Below are 27,464 nucleotides of genomic sequence, written 5' to 3'. Positions count from 1 at the left end.
TCTCTATATAGAATGACTTATTAAGGGGGTAACATGGACTGGATATCTGTCTTAGGCAAAGTAATAACACCGTGGTTTGGTTTTGTGGGGTTTTTTTTGGGGTTTTTTTTTTTTTCATTGTAAGTATGTAGTAATTACGACTATTATCAATTATATAATTCTTTTTGTAACATTTTATTTGAAGGAAAGAAGGATGGGAAAATATATTCTGTGATTATAAAACACCTTATGATCATACAATATCTAGAGTGTCAGGGAGGAAATGCTGGTATTCAGAAACTGGAAAAGAAAGAAATATTTTTAATTGGTGCCTGTAGTGCAGCCCTTGCTATTTATTGCTCAGCCACAGCTTTGAGCCTTACCTGTGGCTTTCCTTGCTTTTGGAATTTCTCAAAAAATTGATTGGTTTGCTAGTTCAGAAAATAATTTGTGAAAATGTCGCTAGCACATTTCAATAAATGGCTGGTTGTCTGTTCATACCGCGTTACATTGGTGTATCTTAGCAAAGTGGAAGAAACCATTATGGTTTAGATCCTGTCAGAATTTAAAACCTCAAACTTCTAATAGTTAAAAACAAGAAATAATTTCATTATTGGAGAAAAAATAGTTCTGCCATATAGCTTTTTTGAGGGATGAGGTAAACAGGACTTGATGCCTGTGGAGAACAAAAACTGACATGAGTAGATGGTTTAAAAAACTCTGACATATGTCACTGTGGTGCCTACTTGGATTTCCACTGAAAACTTGTAGAAACATGGTAAACTGAAATAAAACAAAAAGTCTCAAATGATATTTGTTGTGGCTCCATACTTACTTTGTAGATGCCAAGTTAAGTAGTCAGAGGGTTTATTTCTGACAATAAGAGTCTTTTTCTATTCTTTGACAGCCACGAGCTGTTGCTGGTTTTCGAGGAACAGTACGATATGCATCAATCAATGCTCATAGAAACAGAGTGAGTATCTCAATCTAGATCATATCCATCTCATGTAGCTGAAGGCAGTCAGTAATGCAGTTGCTATTGACTTCCTTTTTTGTATTCTTATGTGTGTATTTATTATGTAGAAATTAATACTTATAAATTTTGGGAAAGGATAATATACTTTACAGTTGTCGAGGGTAAAAAAAGTTCTTGTTGTAGAAATAATAGTGCTTTTAATAGTTACATTTGGTGTTCAACTGTATTGTAAGTTAATAAATTAAAAAGGTGAAGTTGCTGAGTTTTATAAAATACATAATGTCCAGTATGTCGTCTTAACATCATACACTAAAGGAATCTGAATAAACAGCTCTTCCAGTATAGAGATTTGCAATGTTATTTTAACACACTTCAACTTCTGTTTTGTTTCTCTGTATCTTCTATGCAAATTTACTTGTATGTTTCTACTTAAAATAGTTGCTGGATTTAACTATATGAACTTGTTTTGCAGTGTTGATTATATTAATTTTTATTTATAATAATTTAGGTCTTCAGAGCAGTAAATAATCTATCCTCCCTTTTGTCTTATAGGTATTTGTAAGATGCATTAGAATAATATTCCTTTTTTACAGGAAATGGGTCGGCATGATGACCTCTGGTCCCTGTTCTACATGTTGGTGGAATTTGTGGTTGGGCAACTGCCTTGGAGAAAGATAAAAGATAAGGTAAACCTAGAAGTGAAACCAAAGAGCACAAGAGAGCACACAAGCACTTCTGGATTGCAAGCAAATGCTGTGATAAAGATTCCACTAAGAATCACTGGTTCATTAATTTTAACATCACATTTTCCAGTGTTTTCTAGTGTTAGTTCCCATTGCTAGTGTCATGGTATATAAAGCAATCAAATTTTACGAACTGTTCTAGGCAGGAAGTGGATTGTGCTTCTAGTTTGCAAATGTTTTAAAAGGCAAAAGTATGTGTATATATGCCACTTATTTCATTTTCCTGTTTTCACTTGTGTACTTTTTGATTTCACCTATCACACATTTAGAATGTCTTACCTATTTTGATTATTTGTGAAATGGGCATTTCTTATTTGCTGGTAAACAAAAGTGAATCAGTCAATATGCAGTAGTGCCTTTAGTCATATATCATAGGTGAGGTATGCGAAGAAACAACGTCTACTTAGCCTATTATTTTTTCAACTTCTTTTGAAATTAGATTGAAACAAGGTTACTCTCTGATGTGGTTTATGCATTGGTAGATGACTGGTATATAGGTAGCGTCTCTTTTTTGGTTTTGATTTTTCTCATCTTACACTAAACGGGATTTACTAATCTTACGCAATATACTGTGATGACCAAACATACATGAAAAAGTGACTGAAGTTCAGATGATGCAATGCAATATTTAGATCTTTAAAACATGCTTTTTAGAAAGGTTGGAGTGTCTAATGACAGTCCTTGATATCAGGCAGCATTCAAACACAGCAGAAAATAAAATGTCTTTTCATATTGAATTTGAAGTTTATCCATTATTTTGCATGTGTACTGAGGGCAATGACAGAATTTCTTACCTTGCGATCTGATGTAGAATGGCCTTCTTCAGTACTATTCAGTGTAATGTACTTACCCATCTTTCCGGCCAGTAGTGTATTCAATGGCTGTAAGATACAAAGTGAATATGTTGTAGCAGAGAATGAAGGCGTGTTAATGTTTGTTGTGTTATTTACTCCTAGGAGCAAGTGGGCTCCATTAAAGAAAGGTACGAGCACAGACTTATGTTGAAACATCTTCCTCAAGAATTCAACATCTTTCTGGATCACATTTCTAATTTGGATTACTTTACAAAGCCTGATTACCAGGTAAACATTTTTACTATTTTGTCTTTCTGATTTTTAAATAGCAGAATTTTATGCTGTTTCATCTTCAATTTCCTTTGATTTCATTGTGTAGTCTTGGTAGTGATTATGGATTGTGCCACCACAAGGTTATTTTAATGACCATCTAGTGCCATGGAAACTTTGCAGTTCAAAGATGTCATTTTTTTCCATTTGTGAAGAGTAAGGCAGTTAAGTTTCTAAAAACAATTGACAGTTGCTTTGCAGTCAGTATTCTGTTAGGATCAGGTGCTGTCCTACTGTTGTAGCCTCTAGTGGGTGCTCCTTAAGTTAACATCGATCAGATTGTTTTCTCAGTGATAGTCATGCTGGCAGTTTGCCAAAATCTGGAGCTCAGCACCGACAATTTATACAGCTAGAGCACAACATGCAGCCATGGTGGGTTTTTAAGACTGAAGTACTGCCTACAGAGATCACCAGAAAACTAGTCATTTTTCTTTGTTTAAGAGAGTATTGCCTGCTGAAATGGACAGCCTCAGCTCAGTGATAACTTGATAGGTGCCGAGAGGATGTGCTGTAGAATATGTGTCTTATTCACTCAGTGTTGACCCATGATTTAACAATAAATAAAACTCAAAGATAGAACTTTGTTCTATACCAGTATGTGGAACGCAGCAGAGGAATGCTCAGGAAAAGCAGGGAGGGAGAGACTGAGAGTTTTTTCAGTCTCACAAACTGTGGGAGAAGTTGAACTGATCTAACATCACACCACGACAAGTTGTCCCTGTGTGCCTTCCCTCTGGCTCCCAGAAACACACATTCCTGTCAGCTTCCCACTTGCATTACCTGTCTGCCTCTGTGCATTTGTTCAACTCAAACCATTCCCTCAGCAAAACCAGAGGGAATGGTTTTCTGCTGGTGTGCAAGCTGAATTGGTTCAACTGAATAATTCTGGAATTGTAACTTTGGTAAGAATGATTCCTGTGCTTTACTTGGTAAGATTAACAGAGAAATCGAGATATATAAGATTCGAAATAAGAACTGAAAATCTCAAGGGATAACTAATTTCCTGTAAGTGAATTTCTCTAAATGTACTGGTATGTTCGTCTAAACATTTGCCAAAAAAAAAAAACCAAAAAAACCCCATCAATTTTTGTGCAAAAATTTGAATGTAAAAAAATCTTATTACAAATACAGATGATGTTCAGCATTCCTGAAAAATAAATACCTTGATTTTTTTCCTTTTCTATTACAAATTTCCATGGAATTTTTCCTATAGTTTACAATTAAGTGAGGAAAATGGTTAAGAAAGTTTTGAGTGTTTTGTATGCCTAGTTATAAAGATGACTCGGATTTATTTTTTTCTTCTGTGGTAAAAATTACTGATTGCAGAAGTTTTGATGTTGCGTAGAAAAACCTTGATTGTAGACTGGTAAATATGTTTTATTTACGTTATATATCCTGAATGATAAAACACATACACAGGCATATTTTTGCAAAACCTTTTTCTGTGATCTACTTGTATCTAACACAGCACATGCACTCAGGGATTAATGTGATACCAGGACAGTTTCTCCATGATAGAGACAGCCCAGTAATTTACAGTCCTCTGGTCATGGAACATTTGCAGTTGGGTAGCTGCAGCCTGAGCCTTCCGACACGGTCTTGCTCATGTGCTTTAGAGGTGGTCTTATTTAGAGCGGTGAGAAAGTGCTTTACTTTCCATGGTCAGTTAAGCTCTGGTCTCTCTTAACTAGTATTTGTTGTAGCAATGCTCTTCATACCTTCGATATGTATCATTCATTGTTCATATTTATGGTTAGGCACCGAACAAGAATGTACATGGTCAAGATCCATGCTTTGAAGAGTTTACAGTCTAAAAAGTTCATCACATAGGCCTAGAATCCACATTTGATTTGGCAATGTCAGATAGGTTTATTTTATTCAGGTATTTATGCACACGTTGCGTCAGCCTCCTGACATCATTAAGCATTTGAGTTTGTATTTGCATTATAGCAGAAATTGTAGAGAAGATTTGAAGGAGAATGACCTTAAAAATGACTTCAGAGACACTGCTTAAGGTTTACAGGAAGAGGACAATAAAGGAGAGTACGTATGGGACAGAGAGTAAACTATGGCTTTGTGCAGTTCAGTAGGGTTTCAGAACTGACTGGGATAGATGGCACACCGAAGGTTCTTGAGAGCAAGGATAAAATGGATATGACCACTTTATACAAGAAAAATGATCCAAACTTCCCATCCATTTTAAGTTGCCAAAGGGTATGTGTTTTTAAAGGAGGCCAGAGAAAAATTTTCAGCATCCTAGATTGGAAGAAGGAATGAAAACTAAATTTTTAGCTTTTAGGGAAAAAAAAAAGGTTCACTTTAGAAATGTTACAGAGTAAGAGATGATGTGATATGGACACAGCCTTCCCACCAGTGACTAGAAGGAGATGAATTTTTTTCACAGGGAGAGGAAAGTGGATGCAATTTCTTTTTCTGTCATGGACACAAATTGTTCTAGATGTGTTTTCACAGCATAAAATGAGGCTGGAAAGCTTCCAGTGTGACATTTCTGTGGGATTAATGTCAGCATTAGATAAAGTAAATGATATGTGATTCTAAATGACAGAAATGTATTAATTAGCAAATCAGTACCCTTCCCTCTGTACTCCTCATTAATTTCCTTGGTTTCTAATGGTGTTACCAAATATATTCTTTTATCTTCCTCTGCTGGAGAGCCATTGGATGCTGTTCTGCAGCAACGTAGTCATGCCTCTGTGTGCGTGTGTGTGTGTGTTTCTGTCTTTTTATGGAAGCCTATGGTGTTTCTTTGCCTCTACTGCTAAAAACACAGATGTGTTTGTTGTTGTTGTTTTTTTTAAATAAAACAGAATTTTGCATATCTTCACTCTGAAACCTTGGGAAATGAGAAATGGTTAATATAAAGAACTCTGTCCTTTTTTTAGAAAATTGTTGTCAGTCAAAATCTTCAAGAAGAGACATGTTAAAGTATTACAGGAGGATATTTCTTAATTGCTTGGTCTCTTAGACAAAAATGAAGCTTATTAACTTTTTTCTTAATTTTTAGCTTCTCATGTCTGTGTTTGACAACAGCATGAAAACATTTGGGGTTATTGAAAGTGACCCTTTTGACTGGGAGAAGAGTGGAACTGATGGCTCTCTGACAACAACAACAACTTCAACCACACCTCAGTTACACACTCGTCTTACTCCAGCTGCAATTGGGTATCTATGCACATTGTGGTCACTTGAAAAGCAGCCGCAGAGTACCAAAGGGAAATTATCTCCATAATTTAGGTTTTTTCTGCAGGATGTTGAATAAATAGAGGAATGGAGGTTTGGGAGCATTTGAAGTATTTCCCTTTTTAGGGCTCCTGTTTATACTATCCTGAAAGATCAGCACTGCAGTCCTAAATTTATAGCAATAAAAAATAGTAGCTCAGGAAATTGCATGGGAATTTGCTAGTCCATCCTTTGCTAAATCATATTTTGTGAAACTAAATGATGCGTCCTGAGTCTAACTGCCTGGAAATAAACCCATTGTTTTCTGTAAGCTTGGAATAAACTACTAGCTGCAATTTCCTTATAACTTTGAAAAATGAATGGATTTTATAGGAAATTTGGAAATAGATTTTGGTCATGTTTAAAATAATATTTAATGTGGTCTTTGAGATGTTCTGTAATTAAGTAAGCTGGACGAGATACGTTTAATAATACCCATACTCATCTCAGGGGACTGAAGAATATAAGAGGTGTTTATGGGTGAGGAGGAAGACTTTGTGCCTGTTCTAGGCCTTGAGTAGATCAACTTTTTATCTAAGAGTCACAAAGGTTGTGACGTGGGAGTTTTGACAGTGTAGTGAGGCTGAAAAATGCCAGAATTTCACGTAGAATATATTAAATTCCCAGTATTTCTAGGTAAATAAAAAAAAAAAGTGTTAAAATAAATGTCAGTCAAGACATTATCTGGTGTGTTAATATTACACAGTTGTATGTTGTGCACTATTGAACACACTGAAATTGACAGGGATTTTGTGTATCATTCAGTCCCATTATCACACTGAGCATCACGCTGGAGTTATTGATAGTCTTGGCTGCAGTTAACAATTTTGGTGACTGTAAAGGAATGACTTTTAATTGACCTTCTGACCATTCACTTTTTAGGAATAGCATTGCTTCAGTTTCAGATACTGAGCTAAGCCCTAGCCCTATTTAGCCCCAAGTCAATGGGACTACAGAACTTTCATTAAAATGTAACGTCTTGTTAGTGTTATATACGTTTTGATTATCTATATTACGTTTTGATTATCAATAATTGGACTAAAATAGCACTTTGATAAGAATAGTGATTAAAACTGCATTTAGTTTGCTGAGTGATCTCTCTTCCTCACACAGTATGTTTTGTTATTCTACCAAATTTTTGGGAAAAGGAAACTATATTATGAAAGTTGCCATTAATTTTTTGAATAGAAAACTCTGTGTAGAACAGTCAGGAGCGAAGTTGAGCCTGGACATGATCTCTAACAAATTTTCTCAGAAGTTGCTTTGAAAACATTAAAAAAACCCCAGCTTTTAAGTGATTGTTTTTCATTTACACCTTTTGTTATGTGCCTGAATTAAAGAAACATAAATTGTGAAAGCCAAGAAGTAGGGTTTTTTTTATATTAAATAATTTACAAGATTTAGTTTTCTACAGAAGTGTGTTTTTGCTTGTAATTTTTTGTTTCTTCCTTTCTTTTAATAGAGCAGAAAATAAGTTAGAGTAGAAAATAATTTCAAGAAACACATTAGAGTCTCAAAATTTTTACCTTTCCCTTTTTTTTTTTAAACTACTTTTGTAGAATTGCCAATGCCACTCCTATCCCCGGAGATTTGCTGCGAGAAAACACAGATGAAGTGTTTCCTGATGAACAGCTCAGTGATGGAGAGAATGGTATTCCAGTTGGTGTCTCACCAGAGAAACTACCTGGATCCCCTGGGCATCAGCGTCCTCAGGAAAAAGACGTTTGGGAAGAAATGGATGCAAACAGAAACAAAATAAAACTAGGGATCTGTAAGGTACTTACAAATCTGCATTGTGAAGACCTGTTTGAACAGTTTCCTGTCCTCATAGCGTGTACAAGATATAATTAATAATGCAGTCTTACTAATATTGATTAGCCAGAATGGTCTAAGAAAACAAGATTTATGGTAGAGCTAACACATTTTATTAGTGATTTATATACTGGAACAAGCAGACAAGCTTTTGGGCCTTGTGTCACTTTATCAGGTCTTTATGATGGATAGTAGATCGCTGATAATTTGAGATTCTTTGTAGTTTATTCATGTTCTTCAGACATGATTCTGATTCTTGCTTACTGAATGAAACCAAAGCAAATTTCCTGCATCTTGCATGTGTAGAAGTTAGATACTGAATATACAATGTCATGGTTTAACCCTAGCCAGCAACCCACACAGCCACTTGCTCACTCCCTCCCGGTGGGGTGAGGGACAGAATTGGAAAAGTAAAAGTGAGAAAACTCATGGGTTTAGATAAAGACAGTTTAATAGGAAAAGCAAAAGCTGCGCACGCAGAAGCCCTGTTTCTTGATATAAAAATGTTTTGAACGTGAAGAGGGATCTGCTACTGAAATGTCCTTTAGCTAGGAGAGCTGTCTAGTTTTGAGGTTGTTACTTCTTGTTTACTAGCAAAAAATGTATTGTGGGAAAGAATAAGGCATGATGCCTAATTTCAAAAGTGCTTATTTGTTTGATTATTCTTTTACCAAAAAGGGAGAAAGATGGAATCTGGTTGGAGTAAAACATAGGTCTAAGTTGCAGAAATATCTACTAGATTTAGTGTATAAGTGTTATATGCTCCAGAGAATCATAAAGGTGGCTTGGAAACTAACTTCTCTTTAATAAGAGTAATTGACTGTAAAGCAGACTGAAAATGCTACCAAGTGCAAGGTTTCAGACTATTATTAAAGGAAGTTTCAGAGGTGGGTATGAAGTATCAGAGTAAATTTAAGTGTATGACTGGGTTTTTGAGACTCCTGTTCTCAGACCTGCCCAGAACTAGTATATTACTAGTATTTTGTCTGTTGTAGGTGTGTGCTGAAGAGCATATCTAAACTGCCTTAACTATGGCATGAACTTAAGGACCATTCCAAATAAAAATTGGCTTATCACTGGCTGAAAACCTGGATGGTATTCACCACGTAGTACCTTGTCTTCCTCTGTTTTGCTGGTCCTAGTGAGTTACATTTTTATCTTACCTTTTGCACAGGCTGCCACAGAGGAAGAAAACAGCCATGGACCAGTGAATGGAATGCTTAATGCACCAAGTCTCGGTTCTCCAATTCGTGTTCGCTCAGAGACCACCCAGCTAGACAGAGATGTCCCACTTGTGCGAAAGTTACGTTCAATTCACAGCTTTGAACTGGAGAAGCGTCTAACGTTGGAGTCAAAGCCAGACACTGATAAATTTCTTGAGACCTGGTAAAGAAATTATTTTATTTTTATGCTTAGATCTTTTCAGGGTATGTAGTTAAGATACTATCAGCTTTCCTCTACCGTGTGAAAACCAGGAATGGAGCTGCTGAGTTATGCTTATGCAAGCTACAGCAAAGTATTTACTATGTTCATACTATTGCTCAATTAATGGATTTCACCACTTGGCAGCTTCTTTAAAGAAAGATTATTGCTAGTGTACAGTTAAAGTCGGACTTCCACACTTGAGAATTTTTTATTTCAAGACCTAGTGGTGTAATCCTGATGCTTATTACCTTTTCTTCAGTGGGATACTCTTGAACAGTCAGTACAACTCATCCTAAATAAGAATGATGACATCAGGTGCTCAATAGAGGTAACATGGAATTAGATTATATGACATGAGAAGAACAGTTTACAAGAAGTGGAGTTATGAAGTCAAGTTAGAAATCTACCTGCATGCTGCAGGTTTAGTTATGCCCAAAGGTGTTGCACCAACATAAAAAAAAATCTTGATAGAAGACAGAGGTCTTAAAATGGAATTTGAAGGTAGAGAAGAGACAGATGTATGAGAACAGATTCAATCAATTTGCCTATGTGTAGAAGGAATAAGGGGACAAGGACACGGTGAAATCTGACTGAAAGGCAAAGGCTGAGTGGGGACAGTAGAAGACAGCTGAGATGCTGACAGTGGCAAAATCCTTCTAAATACATCATAGGGGGGTTAGGAATTTGAATTTGTTTGATGAAGCAAGTTACGCAAAGCATAAATAAGGAATCAAAACGATCAATAACATTCTTCTTGAAAGCATCTACTAACTGCTGCTGGAGAGATCTATTTCTTCTGTTCTGCTTTGAGTCTCTGCTTTGTAGCATAAATTAAGTACAGTGGACATCTGGTGGTAGCCTCACCACTGAGCTGGTATCCACTCACTATTCTCCCTTCTGGTAATTACATTTACAATACAATACATTACATTACAATTACACTTAAAATATGTGCAAATTGCTAAGACTGTCCATGCATTTTTACTTGACATCAGAGTTATTTGTCTCAAATTCTGGATCTTTCAACCACTGTAGATTGTTCTAAAATATGACAACAAATTTTTGTATAAATCTAGTTTTCCTCTACTGAAAAAACTCAAATGTAGCTTACATTATTTAATTGATTCTTAACTAATTCAGATATTAACTTCTCTTCTTAAGTTTGGAGAAGATGCAGAAAGACTTGAACGCTGCAGCGGAGACTCCTGTTGCTGCTGTTCCTCCTCTTTCTCAGAAAACACCCACTCCTGCTCCTGTGACTGCCCGCATGGACCATGTTTGGCACTATGATGAAGAATATCTTCCCGATGCTTCAAAGCCTGTGTCAGCTAGTTCTCCAGAACATGTTGATGGTGGTGTTAGCAATGGATTTGTAGCTGTCAACTTAAGCTCCTGCAGGCAGGAGGTTGATTCTAAGGAATGGGTGATAATAGATAAGGAACGGGACTTACAGGACTTCAGAACAAATGAGGCTTTAGGGCACAAAACGACTGGAAGTCCCTCAGATGAAGAGCCAGAGGTACTACAAGTTCTAGAGGAGACCCCTCCAGAAGAGCAACCCAGACAGGGTGGATGGGCAGGAAACAGTGTCCATGCCAAGAACCAGACCTCAGGGGTGGAGTTTGTTCTATCCATGGAGTGTCATCCTGCTGCTTCCGAACAGCTTACAGATAAATTGGAACTTCTGTCTGGAGCTGCTGGACAGCTTCTTGCAGCCACTCCTACAAGTCCTATGGAAGCTCAAGCAGAAGGAGCACTCACTCCGGTAAGAGAAACAGTTGCTGTTTTGTTGACCTCTCTTTATTCAGAATTATATGAGGACATAGTAAGGGAAAAGGCAGTGACTAAAATACCAGTAGTGTAGCAGAAATTCCTAGTTTCATCAGATATGGGACTTGATTCTTGAGGAATGATCTTCCATGTTCTGTTACATGAGTGTTTACAGAAGCTCCTCATGCAGTGCTTCCTAATCAGTGAGAGATACACATGCAAATACATGTTCATTATATTTGCAGTACATAAACATAAAATTACAATGAATATGTAAAATACTGTGCTACAATGTTTCATGTGTTTCAGGAAAAGCGTAAATGGCTGAAATTAAAGAAACAGAGTTACTTGCTGTCACCATCATTGGTGTAGTGTTTTGATTGGGAATTCCCTTTGTTTCTTCCTGTTTCTTCTGAAATTTCTAATGGTTCCTTATAAAAGGCAACAAGGTGTTTGTATAAGTGTTGCTACTTCTCACTTCCAAGATAATTTTGCAACTACTGCTTTGCTCCCAGAGTTTTCTCTTCACTAAGACAGATTGTTTTGCTTCCATTGCATTCTCTTCTTTTTGTGTTTCTCTATCTTTTCTAAAAAATTCTCATTTGCACAGGTTTTGAACATTTACTTTTTTTCTCCTCTGTCACTGATTCTAAACAAAGACGACTTTGGCTTTACTTAAGGAGGAAGTGAGATTAATGGTTAAATGATTGGGAATCAGCTCCTGGTGTTATTTCTCCCATTTTCTCAGTAGATATTGTGTCATGTATGATATAAAGGACAATTGTTTCAAGCTCCTTTGAGCCAAGAAACCTGGCTGTACTTCTCCCTCGCTTATCACCACTTTTTATGAAAGTTTCTAATGAGCTGGCTGTAAAAGAAACTTGTCACCAACCACTCATTTATAATAAGGTGTGGCATATCCTTTATGGTGAAAATTAAATGCTCAAAGTAATTAACTACAGCTGTACAGTAAAATTTCAAATACACCTAGGTTCTCATGGAAAATGCAAGATCATATCTTTCTTACAAGATTATATTTAGATATCATACTTTGTAAATTACGTAATTTATAGAAGATTCATTTTGCATGATTCAAAATACAGAACTGTGTTAAACAACAGAAGATTTTTGAGATTTAAGTTGAAATATTAGTTCCATGAAAGAGTTTTTGATGGGTTAGAAACTTGTAAAGGTGAAAAATTAATTTAAATTGCTCAGTTGTTTTCAGTTGTTCAAAATATTAGTTTTAGTAAAACAGACAAGAAAGAGCAACACTTAGTCCTGTACAAAATACTAATTATCAGCTGTTTTTATTTTGAAAGCCATTAAAAAACAGCTTGAAATTTTGTATGCAAATGCACTATCCCACTTTACACAAACTTGGCTCTTTTTGGGGAAATAGCTATTTTACTTAAAACTGAAAGTAGAGGTGATATAAATATAATGTACTACAGTGCAAGTAATGGACAATATCTTTATCTGGAAAGGAAAAAGCTTCTGAGCAGGGGAGCAGAAATAGTTATACACAAGGTCAATTAATTATAAGATGTATTGGAAGAAATACTGGCTGAAGAAGACACTGGGGAGAGATTAGTTTTTAGTTTGGTTTTGCAAGCAGGTAATGGATATTTGTCATGACCTCAAAAATGGGGGAAATGAATATGGTTTATATTATCCTGGAAGGGCAGGTAGTGCTGTGAGAATGGCAAGATGAATGGCAGGAAGGAACTTGCTGTTTTGAAGGTGAATCATGTGGAATTGAAAATATAAACTGAACTGGGAATAAAGAAAATAGAAATTACTTGGCTGATTTAGAAACTGGGAACAGAGTGTGTCTATGCAGTGTGTCTATTCCAACTGTGATGGCAATTTGTGATAGTCTTCCATCTACTTCATTAGCCCTTGAAAGCCAAACAAAGCCCTGGAGGATATTTGGGGTGAGTTGTTCTTTCTGGCCTTTGTCAATGGTATTCCACTTCATAAAAGATGCTTCAATATTCCTTGAGGTGGGTACTGGAACCTAGCTGTTCTTATAGGTGAGTGTCCTAGTCACTTCACATGGAGACAGTATATATATGCCTCTTCATACAGTAATTCTCTCTGTCCCAGAGTCCTGGTGACCTTAGGGAGCTGTTTGGTAGAGTCCTTTTCCTTCTTCCTCAAAGCATTTACTCACCTGAAACTGTTCTTTGAATGCAATCCTTGTTTGTGGATCAAATGTTTTTGTTCTTTAGTAATTTTATTTAGGTAGCACCTTCCTGACGATACAAATAATGGGCAAAGGGTTGTATTTTACTTTTCTGCTGATTAAATTATATTGCACCAGTTACTAAGAGCAGGCTTGGATCCAAGAATGTAAGTTTAGGACCATAAATCAAATTACTGAAGTGTTACTAAAAGGGGTTAAAAATAGACGTTGAAATTATAGTAGTATAATAGCTTAATATAATTTCTGAAACAGTTTACTCATTTCAAACGGTTTGAAACTCTAGAACATGTCAGCATTCATGGTCTTTGTGCTTATGAATATACCTTCCATATGGATTTCTAGTGACCTGCTTCACTGTCACTTAGGAGAACATGTGATGAATTATGTTCTTTGAGCTTAATCTGACAGGTTTGTTAAATATGCAAGCAGTTACTTCAATGGTGAATGAATAAAACAGTTTTCCTGTTTTATGTATTTTTTTTATTTTTCATTTTTACTTTGATGATTCTTCTTTATTCTTTATTTCTTTCAGGGCTTTATTGCTCACTATTTAAGTAGTAAGTAGTAGCAAGGATGTTTCTGTATGAGAAACTAAAGGTTCATATACTCACCCATAATTTTATTTTCTCCTGAAGGAAAGAAATTGCTGGTCTGCAGTCCTTCCATTTGTAGATAAAAGATCCTCCTGAAATTGTGTGTGTACGTGCATTTCCTGTAACTGATGATAATATAATTTCTTACTTGTTTCATGCACCATCAGTATTCTAATAAGAATGTAAAGTTGTAGCAGTTCAGGAAGGAAACCTGAACTAAAAAAATAAAAGAGAAAAATGCATAAGTTATTGGCTTGGGGATGAGCAAGTTTCAGTCATAAAAAATGTCATTTGCTGTAGCAAATTATGCTCTCTATTATGAAAAAAGCCTGCAGGTAAGAGAACTAATTTTCATGTTATCAGTCATGGTTTTCCAGTGTAATACAGATTCTGTGTGCTACCAGCAAATACCAGTTTGATCTGGCTCCGTCATGGTCACATGGTCACATTTCTGTTGAACTATTGAGAGCATACTAGGGTATATATGCTGGCTTTATGCTTTCATAATGGCTTTATGTTGACTTTGGCTGCAGGAGGACAGACAGTACCTGATTTGCTGTAATATCTGTTGGTATGAAGTTAATCTGTCAAAAGAATTTGAACTGATCTAGACTAATGGTGAATTTATACTGGAGCAGCACTTTGCATCACACAGGTCTATTTTTCTTTTCCTTGATCTGGTACTAAGAGACTAAAGCTGGACTTGCTGTGTTCTTGAACCATGGCCTCATTAATTTACTGTGTTTGTATTGAATTGCAGTGAACTCCATAGAGTGCATGCACAAAACTTTGCAACATATAATTTGTCAAGCAGATATTTCAGCAAAGAAATAATAATGGAGTTGAAGTAATCCAATATGTAACAGCTAATTCTATTTTCATCTTCAGTTTAAATTAAACAACAGTTTGCTCTAGTCACACTTGGTGGGCAGTCTAATACCATATATATATATATATATACACGTATATATATATATGCAGGGTTATAGAAGAGGTTTGACTGTGTAAATCTACTTATTGTTATTATTTAGAAATATTGCTGAAATTAGCATTTTGTACATTGAGGTACTATTATGTTTTATCAAAAACATGCTCTTAAATTTCCATTTATTTCAGAGTTCTAAGTCGTCTAATTTTCATGTACCTTCTATCCTCATTTACTGCTTTTATGAGATACTGGAAATACTAGGTTTTTTCAGTTGAGAGACAGCTATGCATTATGGGAACCGAAGTTTTAGGATTGACACAATTGAAAATACCTTTTCCTTGGAAACTGAAGTGCTTGATAGGTGCTCTCTGTTTCCAAGGAATACAGATTAGAATTGCAAGTACCATGGTAGGAAACAGAAAATCACCTTCATGAAGCTTGCAAAAACTTTCCATATCCCTACTCTTCGTGGTTTTGTGTAAATATACTTGGAACAAAGATTTGCAGACTGTATATAGCAATCTCCTTTACAGGTATTTAGATGTGTCACCATCAGATATTTATTCAGCGCTAGAAAAGGTCTTGCAAAGAATCAGTTGATTTCAGAGTTGTATGTCAAAGCTATAGGTTTATTAGAATCATCAATAACCAATCTGAAAATGTACTTTCTCTAAAATTATTAGTTTGGAACACTTCAACTTTACAGTTCTGGTTCTCTCTCTCTTTTTTTTTCTTTTTTTCTTTTTTCTTTCTCTTTTCTAAATGCTTGAGTGATGTAGTTCAAGATGAAGCGATTGTTCATGGATTCTCCAGGGCCAGTGTATTCTTCTAGTTCAATCCCATATTTGGGAAATTTCATCAAAATTGTTTAGTACTAATCTTACTGATCAATCCTGTCAGCTACAGTTCTTAATATATGCTGCTATAGCCATAGTTGTACCATCACATTTGTAAAGCCTGCAGTGGGTGTATATGCTAAAAATATAGTCATCTCAGAAAACAATGTTGTTGCACGGATGTGCTGAGCATTTGCAAGGACCAGTCAACAATCAACTAGTTTGTGTATGCAATGTCCTTGGAACAGACTGTTAGTTTATTAAACTTGCCCTAGATTGTTACTGACTGACTGAATGAAGGTAGGAGCCAGCTCGAGAAAGGATGCTCACTTTTGGTTTTGATACTGGCTTTTTAAGAATTGATGGAAAATGTGAAGATTAGACTTCAGATACCTCTTAAATTATCAGCTTTTAGCCTGTGAATGAGTTGTGAATATGGTCTTCTAATAAAATGCATATAGGCAAGACATAAACAAGAATTATTAAAATATTGATTTTTAAACGTTATTTTCTTCCCCACCATGTTGTTCTCACAGCTCAACTCATCTCATATGCTGCATTTCTCCACTCCAAGAATTTCAAGTCCCATCCTCCGCACCATGAGCCCTATAGCCTATCTATCCATCCACTCGGACCCTCTGAAAGAGGCTGGTTTACCAAGGAGTCAATCAGCTGAGAGCCACTCCTCTTCCTCCCGCTCAACTGGTCGTAGGCAGCTTCCTGTCATTCCCTGTGGCAACAAGTTCCCCCCTGTCATTCGCATCTCAAAAGCACAACTTCAGCAGGTGAATAAGCCTTGTCTTCATAAAAGTGACTGCATTGTAGCAGTCATCTGCAAAGTTTAACATTTTCAGTTGCACTGCACAGTCCGGTAGTAGGCATATGCTAGTCATACTGCTATACACAACATCCTAGAAAATATTTTGAAAGATCAAGTTAGGGAATAAGAATGGATCTTATTCAGGAATAGGATCAGGAATACTCTATGAGGAAGATACATTGTCCCACTTAGAAGAGGTAAAATCAGAGAGAGGAATATTTAAAGAGCAGTGTTTCAGGTTATGATCTGGAGCACCAACCATCTATGGATGTTCTGGAAGATAGATTCACTTCCTCAGAGGGATTTTCTCTTGAAAAAGGTAGGATTATAAAATCTAGAAAACATATTTTTGCTCCTTTCAAAACTAAGATTAAGATCTCTCTCTCTCTCTCTCTCTTTTTTTTTTTTTTTTTTTTTTTTTAAAATGTGTTCCTATAATCAGTACCAGATGGATTTTGAATTGGGAACACACATTAAAATTTGGACTATCTTAAATGATTTTAATGTGAGAAGAAAGGATCTGGAGATAGTCAAATTGCTACTTTGGGAATGAACAATTAATGAATTGTTCCACTGCTTGCAGTATAGAAAGCAAAGACGGGATTATCAGGGGTGATACCTAATGGAAAAAGTCACTAGAGAAAGTGGGCTTTTCACACTTTTTTATTTCCAGTTTCATTACAATATGAAAAAGATGAAGGCTTAGAATCATAATTAAAGTTAACCATAATTTGTGTATTAGTCACAAAAATATTGAGATTTGCAAAGCAGTATGAGCTTGCATTGACTGGTAAAGCAGTATGACATAGCATTAATGCATAAGACCGTAACATATCATCATCATTTTACCATTAATATTTCATTTGGATTATACTTTGTGTTGCCTTTTATTTCCAACATGTTTTTCAGTATATATATTTCTATGTGAAAGACTTATTTTTTTTTTTCAGTGAAGCATGCACAGGAGTACTGATATTAAAAGTAATCCATCAACATTAGTTTCTTACAAACTTCCATAGGATCAGTGGTGAGTGATAACAAGGGAAACAAATTAGCTAGTGTACTTATGTCAGCATTTTGTCTGTTAACCCAAAAAGCAGTGATTTTTTTTTTTTCCTGCAACTCCTGGCTGCTTTTTATCTGAATATAAAAAAATAGTTCTGTGCTTGATGTATGAAACAGACAAACAGTAGCTCCCAGATGTTCATTATTGTGAACTTGATGGGATACCAAAATACCACATTCTTCATGATGACTGATGTATTGACTAGGGAAAAGGACTTAGGAGAAATTAACTCATTAAAAGTTAAGCTTCAGTATTTTTCAGGATTAGTTTGTATCCCAGGATGCAAAATGACCTGCTTTTTTTGCCTGTATATCTAAGATTTAAATTTTCCAATCAGAATGTATTGCAGGTATAATTAGCAAACTGATAACAATACTCAAAGAAAGCAGGTTGGCATAGAGGGTCTTTTCTGGCTTCCTTAATACCCAACAAATGAATACAGCTGCAATATTAATAGGGGCTGCAAAGTGATATACTTTCTTGTCATGTGAAAAAGAATTGGTATTGTGCCAGGTGCTGCTACTGAGTGGAGTGAGGATTAGATGTAGCATTCTCAGCCTCTTCTTTCATTTTACCTGGTAAGTCCATGACTGCTGTGTCCCTTTCAAGCTGTGATTTTGAAAGTCCTGATTCTGTTGAGAATTTAACTTCCAGTTTTTCATTTGCTATGGAAACTACAAGCACGTAGTTCTTTAGTTCATTCCAACAATGAAGGCCTTGTGTACTTTATGGCTCACTGAAGAACTGGAATACTTTTGCAAGCCCTTCTCTTTTCTACAGTGCAGTAATGTTAGGTACTTAGCAAGCTAGAAGTTCTAGCAGCATGAAAGATGAATATGCGTGTTAATAACCTAAAGCTTTTCTCCAGTTAAATGTTAAAAAGAATTTTAATGTCATTCTCCATTATTCTGTATAAATATTTGGTACTGAATATATTTTCGTATATTTCCTGCTGTTTGCAATTTGGTTCAGCATTCATAACTAATGAATTGTAGAAGTCAGGGATCTATGCTGTTGAATTTATTTTCACGCATTAAAAAATAAAAAATGATACATTTGTTCCTGAAATCAAGCTAAGGGATTTTCTTTCCTGATTGATGAGTGAGGGTTCGTGAACTGCAACCCACCTTCCTCTAGTTTGACATCAGATAGAGGAGGTCATGAAATTTCTGTATGTTCTCTGCTCACTAGTGCAGAGAGAGTATAGGATGTAGGTCTACCTTCATTTGTTCAATAAAGAGAACTCCTCTCTTGCCATACGTATATTATGGAAGAGAATTGGAGTATTTGCTTCAACTCTCCTTAGTTATTCAACTTGCAGCATAAAGAAAGAGTCTGGCAGCATTAGAGCTGACAAAAACCAGAATGAATTCTTTGACTGTACTTGAATCTGAAGAGTGGGGCCAGAGTGCTATTAGCATTCTTTTCCTCTGTAGCATGGTCAAATTGTACAGCAAATCTTCTTGAAACATAACCTTTTTCTTTCTTTCTGTGAATTTTTCAGCCAGATAAGTTTTCTGAACTCTGCTCATTAGAGGACCGCATAGAGTGTTGTGTGAGGTCAATGGAAAAGGTGATGTCAGTGCAGCAGCTACTGGCCAGGACTGTGTATGAAGAGATTGCTTAGGTAGACATTGTGCTAAATGTGTAACTGTGTCTTGAGAAACAGTCAAAATCAGTGACCTCAGATTTTGATCTCTATGGTTTCTCAGATCTAGTTCTTCAATAAGATAGTGAACAGCTCTTCTGGCTATGGCAGCCGTCTAGAATACTTCTAAACTGGCTGCTATACAATAAGATTCAGCCCTTAACAAAGGTGGATTCCAGTTTTGTGTGTTATTCTGGCATATTTTCATTTTTTGATGTGCTTAATGAGACATGTACAAGAAGGCTAATTTTAATCTAATGATTTTGTGGTTATTCATTGTGTTAGGGAAGGATAATCTATGTGTGTCAGGTTAAGCAATTGGAATTAGTTGGCACTTATACAAATATTTTATCTTATGTCTTAATTTTCTCAATCTACCTTACTGCAACATTTTAAAAATTATTTTATAGTTATATAGTTATATCATTAGTTACAAAATGCTCTGAAATCTTCCCACACAAGATGCTATGGAAATGCAAACCATCATATTCATATTCATATCCAAGATGAGAAATAATATACTGATCTGAGTTGAAAAATTTACCTTAATTTTTAAGCATCTCACTGGAATTCAGGGACCTATGGAAGAATAAGGTAAGACTTCTTGACATGTTGAAGGGGTATTTAGAGAAAGAATGCATATCCCTTATAATTGTCATTTTATTTTGGATGTTTTAGGTTTATGAGCCAAAAGTGCACGTAAATGTTGTAAATTTTGCCATTTTTTATGAACTAATTTTGGCAGGTCTCACTAGTCTGCAATAGCAAGAGATGAACGTTTACATTGGTTTTCACATTTAACAATCCCTTTTATAACCACAAATAAACAAACAAAACCCCAAAGATGCCCTCTCTTGTTAGAATGTTCTTTTAAAATTATTTTTAATTTGTCAGTGGCATTAACTTGAAGTTGTCATGTGCATTAGGATTGCCTTAGAACTCAGCTAGGTAAAACTCTGGTTTAGCATTGTACCTATCCATTAAAAATGCCAGGAATTGATATATTTGTCCAAAATCCTCCAGAATTTTAGTTCCACGAGATGGTACATTATCAAGTAGATGTCTCCTGGAAGGAAAAGAGGGAAAAGCTTTTCTCTGTTCAGCGAGTCTGTTTTTTTACTGCTGCCATGGTTAAAGCTGGCTGTAGCAACAAGGGTTCTGATTTCAGGGTTTATCAGAATTGTTATGTTCCCCTGTTTCCTGTCCTGATGGAAACTATATTAAGTCAGCATGAGGTTTAAGTTAGGTTTTTCCCAAGAGGCTGTTAATACCATTTACAACATTGGGTTTAATCAAGGTAGAAATTTCAAGGAGTTAGTCCAGCTCACAGCTACTGGACTGGTTTCATACACAGTAGATTTGATTTTGTTAAGTAGGGAAAATGTGCAGAAGTTATATTAACTCGTTCATGACAGGATAACTGTTAATAACTGTTAATTTTTCAATGAATTTTAGCCTGAAAATTAAGTTGCTGTGATGTTACAGCTTTCACTCTTCATCAGTGAAAGTAAGTGTTTGATAATGCTTATGACCAGATTCAAAGACAAGCTCAAGATTCAGAATTCTTACTGTTTTCAGTTGTTACTGTTAGGTTCTTGAAAGGCAATCCATATATGATCACTGCTACAGTGTCATTACTTTTTTCGTTAGTAAGTTTCTCTGGAGTATGTCCATTTTTCATACAAAAACACATAGGATAAGGAATATCAGGAAGCATTATTTTAGAAGAAAAAAGGATGTCTGGAAGACACACATAAGCTCACGGGTTACTCCCAGTCTTTTAAGCAGCTGGATTTTATATTGATAATGATGTTTCTTGAACAATTTTCATCTACACACTCTCTTTCTAATGCAAACAAGTAAAAAGTTTTATTTGTTGCTTTTATCCAAGTGGCAGAGGTAATTGCTTGATACGTAGAAATCTAAATGCTGCCTCCAAGGCTTAGTAGCGTCTTTTGTCTGAAGGAGAGAAATTCTTCAGGCGTGCTTTTTTCATATCTGCCTTTGGTGTAAAGAAGAATTAAAAATTACAGCACGTTAGGTTAGCTGTGCTTTCAACGGAAACCTTCCAAGTTGTAAATTAAGGAATTAACAGTTCAGGACAAGCAGTCAGGATGAAGCTCTTAATTTTTTTCAAATAATGTGTTGCCTGTAGAGAACACATCCATTTTCAGTGGCAGAATCCTCTTGGCCATTCTCCTTCTGCAGGTTTCTCTATCAGAAGCAGCAGAAAAGTCATAGTGAAGGTCAGGACAATAAAATAGCCTTGGTATTAGTGTCCACATACACTGATTGTCTGGGGAAAAAAACCTATAAAAAGTTATTAATTGTTTTTAATGTTTGTGTTTTCTGCAATCCACAGCACTTTTAAGGTTCCCAAAATTCATAACCATGTGGTTCATCTATTGTCCGTCCTTGAAGTGGTCAATTTTTTAAAAAATTTTTTTTTTTAATGCCAATCTCATCCCAAACATACATGATCTAGTACATTTTTCTAGCATCATAATTTCATTAACATAGAATAAGTAAAGATGTTTCAGGAAAGCTAAATGATCTGTGGGATTTCCCACGGAGAGCTGATCAACTCTGGTGTCAACAATGATGACAATTCACACAGTAATCTTCTTGAAATAAATAGATGTTTACAATTCAGAGCATAATGCCCAAGGACTAACAATTATTTCTCATGTAATTAAGGTATAATTGATCTAATTAATATAATAAATATTGTATATATATAATTGCAGGTATTATCTTCAATATCATCCATAAGATAATCTTTAATTAAGATATATTTCTCCCTTAAAATCTTTCATCTGCTATCATTAAAATCGCATATGATACTAGTCCAACTAGAATTACAGGAAAAAAAATGCTTTATTTGGAGTTTGTGAATTTATCAGCATCTTAGCATTTTCTCCTGGGTAGATAGATCTGTCATATGGAAGGAAGAGAGAACTCTTTAAAATAGGGAAAATGGGGAAACCACTAAAACTAGGACAAGCACTAAGTGGAGGTCTAGTATTTCTAAGCTACCAGTATGTAATTTTTGAGAACTGGTTGAGTTTCAAATTATTATTAAAATTTCTAGTATTTGGCAATTCTACATTATTGCTCTACGTGAACCACAGGTAGATGTGTTTACTTATTACCTAGCTACAAATGTATAGCTGCTCTGACTGCTTTCAGGCAGCTTCTAAACACAGAACCTGATAAATGCAAAGAGCTCCGAAATTGGCTAAAGTGATGCTACCTTATTGACATATCCAATCTTAATACCAGGCTAGCAACCAAAACAGAATCAGAATAAACTGATAGTGCCCTTGTAAGTATTTTTATGGAGCTTAAACACCTTACTGGCAATATGTATTATACTGTAGATCATTTGAGTGCTTGGATGGAATCAGCTGTGTTGTAGAGCACAGCTCCATGAAGCAGTTACATTTATCATCACTCCTGTTCACAGAGGCAAAACTATGTAACATAACAGGCTGCCAGAAGTTTTAGGTATTTTCTTTTTAAAAGATAAGCTGGATTGTAATTGCATCTTCGTGTCTGCAAACTTTGCGACTATAAAACCTTGTGTGCAGAGGAGAGAATATATAAAAAAACATTGTAAGAAAAGAGAAAGACCCTTAGTATAGATAAGACTCCTATCTCTAGGTCTGTCTTCTCTAAAGGATATCTATTAAGCATGCTTATAAGCAAATGGAAAGCAGCTAGTTCTTTATGTGAATGACAACTACTGTTGGTGGTAGCACACTGTGGGCATGAGAAAACCCATAATGCTTTCAAACAGATCCTGAAAATTCTGAGGAGAGATTTTAAGAAAATTTTAATCTGGATTTCAAGTTTCAAAATTAGATTTTATATGTACAGTAATTTTAATCCTGCTGAAATTAGAATTTGTATTAAAACTATACTTGCATGGTTTCATCAGTTCTTCTGGTATGTTTGATTCATCCACAGAAATTTTAGTGTTCACAGATTCTCTCCCTTGCGACCATAACACAACTGTGGGCAACATGTGCAAATATAGTCCCAATCTTATACCTGGATAGAACTGGATTTAATTTATTACAACATACAAATGGATGGATTCACTGTCTAACTGAAGGGTCAGAAGTCAGGAAAACTCAATTTTGGTTTGTTTTTTTTTTAATGTGCTGTTCGAGGTTTTTTTTTTAGGGTGTTACTGTTTGAATATGAAAGATACATCTACCTTTAAAAAAAATTAAAAATACAGTGTATATAGCAAACCTGAAGCATAAGTATTAGAACAGCAGTAACCTAGAATAGGCAGTGGCTCATAGGAATCAGATACAAACAGGAAAAATTGACATATTTGAAATCTGTACATGGGTATTAAGGCAGATCTTAAGTGTGAATTACCTGATATTTCATGATGACCCTTTATTGGAACTGATATATTGGAGAGGAGTATTCAGAATTAATCTAAACAGTAGCAGCCAGACCCCACTGCTATTATGCATAAAAGCAGTTTTTGTGTGATTGAGAGTCTGTGTATCTCTTTTTTTCATGACAAAGAAAGACTGTTTACTTGGATTGAACTTGGGTTTAGAATAGAGCATTTCAAATGAATTTTTCAAAGAAGATACTGGGTTTTAAAAAAAAGTACTGATCCTTAATAACAAGGTATAATGTGGCTTTGAAAATGAGAGTTCAGGGGTTTCCTGAGGAAGTATTAGCCTGTGTTTTTATTGTTTCTGAAAATGGCAGGTATTCTTTCTGTAGGGACAGATATTAATATAGAGTTTAGCTTCAAAAAGATCATTCAAAAGTAGTAAAAATTGTTTCTAAAGTAAGAAAAATATATACTAACATATTTCTCACAGCTAGCTGCTGAAACAAAGTGAGGTTTGCTTAAAGTTGCTTACATCATTATTAGCTATGATAATAATAGCTGTGAAAATATTTTAACTGCATTTTACATACCAAAAGTGGTTGCACCACTAATTAAAAAAATAAATGTCACTTCATACTTAATCTGTCTTCTGTTAGAGGAGGAACCTTCTAATTTGTAGTCGTTTATTTTGCTTCTTAGCTGAATACCTAAGTATACTTGAGCAGCAGAGTCCCTAAGTATACTTGAACGTAACCTCTTGTGGAGAACTAATTAACCTCCTATTGAAGATTGTTAGATGTTTTATAAAATCTAGATTTAGAAATGCTGAATATATTGTGCTACTTGAAGTGTGATATGAACTCACTGGCTTTGTTACTAAAACCACAATCCTCATGGAATCAGTAGTTTCCAGCTTTCCAGAGGAAAAAGTCTCCAAGTGGTCAAGCTTCTGGCAATAGTCCTTAATCTCTTCGTTTTTTGTGACTTTAGAAAATAACCATGGTAAGGTAGGAATTCAGTTTCTGTAAGGAGGGAAATAATAGCATGAGATGGGAAGGTGAAATAGGCTTCAGTTGCCATTTTTTCACATCTCTGAACTGTCTATTAAGGCAAATTCATGCTTTCATTGTTAGAAAAAGACTGTCTCTGTGGAACTCAAGAAAAATATTACAATACTTGCCCATTTTTAATAGGAGTATATGACAGGAGTATTGTGTGAGTGTTATGAAGTAATAGTCTGTAAGTGCCGTTGCTTCCCAGTTCTCCAACAATATAAGTAAATTTCAAAAATATTCTTCAATTGCTTTATGTGTTATATAGAAGAAGTTTCAAATTAAATGAGTACTTGTTTTAGTCACGTTACCAAACTAATTACCCACTTCTTACAATGACAGTCATTCTCTAAAAGCAATTAAAGATACTGCTTTTAGAGCAATCAATATTTGCCCTATTGGATGTTTGAGGATATGGGTTTATGTTAGAACAAAAAAATCTTCCTTCACCTGGTAAGTGGCATAGGAAGAGAAGATATTTAAAGAATACTGAAATTAAGCCATGATTAATAGGCCTTAAAGAAAGACTGTACACACAGATCTGTATGTTCTTTATCTCCAAAAGATACCTTTCACATGAAAACACAGTTGTCTTGTACATTCCCAGCTCTACATCTGTATTCTATCCCCTTCCCATTTCTTGCAACCTCCATATAAATCGATCCAAAAATTAGCATTATAGAATAGCAGAAAGAATATATCTGAAGAGCTGTGGAGAGCAACATGCTCCTCTTTTCAGCTAGATATAAGTAAGCTTTCCTATGTTACTTCTCTTTAGTTTAGGATTAGGGCCTGTCATGTGAATTTCTAACTACAGAAGGTAGTATCCTGGGGACCACCAGTTCATACAAATGCCTGCAATGCTTGTAGTACCTGCAATGCTGTTGAAAGGGGTTCAGTATCAAAACTTATAATCATCTCTGGTCTTATGTTCCATAACACCATGAATTACAGTCATACATTTCTCCTGTTTATCCCCATATTAGTCTATTTCTACAAATAGCCAATGTGGTTTAGTAAATCTATAATTAATTATATTTAACTTCTTCCCTGCTGTGAATTTAATCTGGGAAGACAAATGTAAGGGATACAAAGGATTAGACTCTAAAAAGTCAGTAGGAATGATAGTAGTAGGTAGGGAAGATTTTGAAAAGTAGGAGGGCTGTTCTGAACAGTAAGCTAGGTGAGTTGTCTGCAGAGATGTAAACATAGCAGCATTTTATTCATGTGGTAATAACACTAGCAGTAAATGACAGGATATACCCTTTATGCTTTCATACAAGCTGCCTTTTAAATTTCTTTGCAGAGGCATATAGTTGTGCAAGGAAATAGAAATTCAGTGACATAAGTAAAGAAAAAATTATGAAGTAAAAGGAAGCTGGTGAACTGGAAGGATTCAGGGAAGTTGTTTGGTATTGCAGAAGTTGCAGACTCATACTAACATTGGTCATATTCCTGGTAGGCAATAGAGCTAATGACAGATGAAAAAGAGAAGCAGGGAAAAAAGATACATGAGGTTTGTTCTCATAGATACACAAACTTTACTAATGTAGGAGAGAAGTTCTGAAGAGTAAACCGATTAGGTAAAGTGTCTTCAGAATGCCAAGTAATATGGTAATGGCTTATTAATGTTAGAAGTTACAAATAATGACAGGATTAGCGGAAGAACAGATCTGTACACCATGTTTCTAAGAGGCCTGAAGTCCTGACAGCACTTGACATGCTTGCAGAAGTAGCAGATAGCATGATTGGAGGGAAGAAGCTATTGCCGAGAGGTCAGGTGTTTACCTGCTGGTACAATAATCCATATTCACACCTTTAGATCTTTCAGACTTAGCAACTTTGCAGACCAAAACTCAGTATTTCACTCCTCTGCAATTTGCTGTATACATTCACGGAGGATTTCATCCAAGCATATCGCTTGCTATTGCAGCCTGTCAAAGGTTTAAAGGGAGGAAAGTTTGTCAGATGTCATAAAGGATGTTCAAGAGATATTTATGTTGTTCATGTTGTTTTGTTCTTTTTCCTTCTTAACATCCCACTCACCATCTTGTAAAGTTTCTTGAAGAAAATGCAGTCTAATTTCTTGTCTCAGTCAAGTGCTAATTTGAGAAATCAGAAAGGAATTAAGAAATTATTTAGGGAAGGCCAAAGGATTCAAGACCATGGTGGTAATAATTTCATTCAAATATTTCAGAGTGAAAGGAGCACCTCAAATTAATTGTTCCATATATTGTCTCAGCCATTTTCAGTATTCTGCTGTATCACATAACTTCTGTTGAAGCATGGGAATTGCAATAATCGGGTAGATAGCATTATAAACTGATTATCATAGTGAGCTGAGAGGCAGCATTTTAAATTCTATTCCCCACATTTTTCTTCTTAGATGAATTGCCCACATCACATTGTAATCTTTGTTCCTCAGGTTCAGTGTTTTACAAAATTGACATGATTAGCCATAGAAATCTCACAGGATAAGATTTTAATTAGTGGCAGAAGAAAAGAAAGTATGAGGATTATTTATGATTATGATGGGGTTTTTGTAATTTTACATATTAGGCCATCTATTATTTGTTTTGTAACTAGATATGTATTGAACAACCTTGAGATTTCTGTCTCCTTGAATTAGACTGAATAATTTAAATTGGTGTATTTTGCATGTCTCAGGATCAGCCCTCCTCAGACTCCTTGATTATGAATTCTGTCTTGCAACGTTTCACAAACAAGAGAGCAAGAAAACTATTTATAGGATAATTAAGGCTACAGGATTATATATTTTTTTTAAATTGTTCTAAGGGATTAATCATGAAGTTATCTGTAGTGGCCAGCCTTGTAAAGAAGCTGATGCTTTACCCAAAGAAATCTTATAAGGAGCCT

The 27,464-nt window shown here is 35.4% G+C and overlaps 1 protein-coding gene across 4 annotated transcripts in view; it reads left to right on the top strand.

Annotated features, from left to right (window-relative positions):
• TTBK2 (tau tubulin kinase 2) overlaps nt 1–27,464 on the top strand; it is a 110,495-nt gene that overhangs the window by 70,631 nt on the left and 12,400 nt on the right. For 3 of the 4 annotated variants that reach the window (XM_075502815.1, XM_075502818.1, XM_075502816.1), the window contains 8 exons: nt 887–952; nt 1,549–1,641; nt 2,655–2,780; nt 5,848–6,005; nt 7,622–7,838; nt 9,049–9,260; nt 10,461–11,064; nt 16,172–16,420. In XM_075502815.1, the coding sequence (XP_075358930.1) occupies nt 887–952; nt 1,549–1,641; nt 2,655–2,780; nt 5,848–6,005; nt 7,622–7,838; nt 9,049–9,260; nt 10,461–11,064; nt 16,172–16,420 (1,725 nt within the window). The remainder of the gene's footprint in view (nt 1–886; nt 953–1,548; nt 1,642–2,654; nt 2,781–5,847; nt 6,006–7,621; nt 7,839–9,048; nt 9,261–10,460; nt 11,065–16,171; nt 16,421–27,464) is intronic. The other variant, XM_075502819.1, reaches the window with a different exon arrangement.

The sequence above is a fragment of the Mycteria americana genome, chromosome 5 (assembly GCF_035582795.1).
Source record: "Mycteria americana isolate JAX WOST 10 ecotype Jacksonville Zoo and Gardens chromosome 5, USCA_MyAme_1.0, whole genome shotgun sequence".
Classification (NCBI taxonomy): domain Eukaryota; kingdom Metazoa; phylum Chordata; class Aves; order Ciconiiformes; family Ciconiidae; genus Mycteria; species Mycteria americana.
This window is presented reverse-complemented; position numbering and strand designations above follow the sequence as displayed.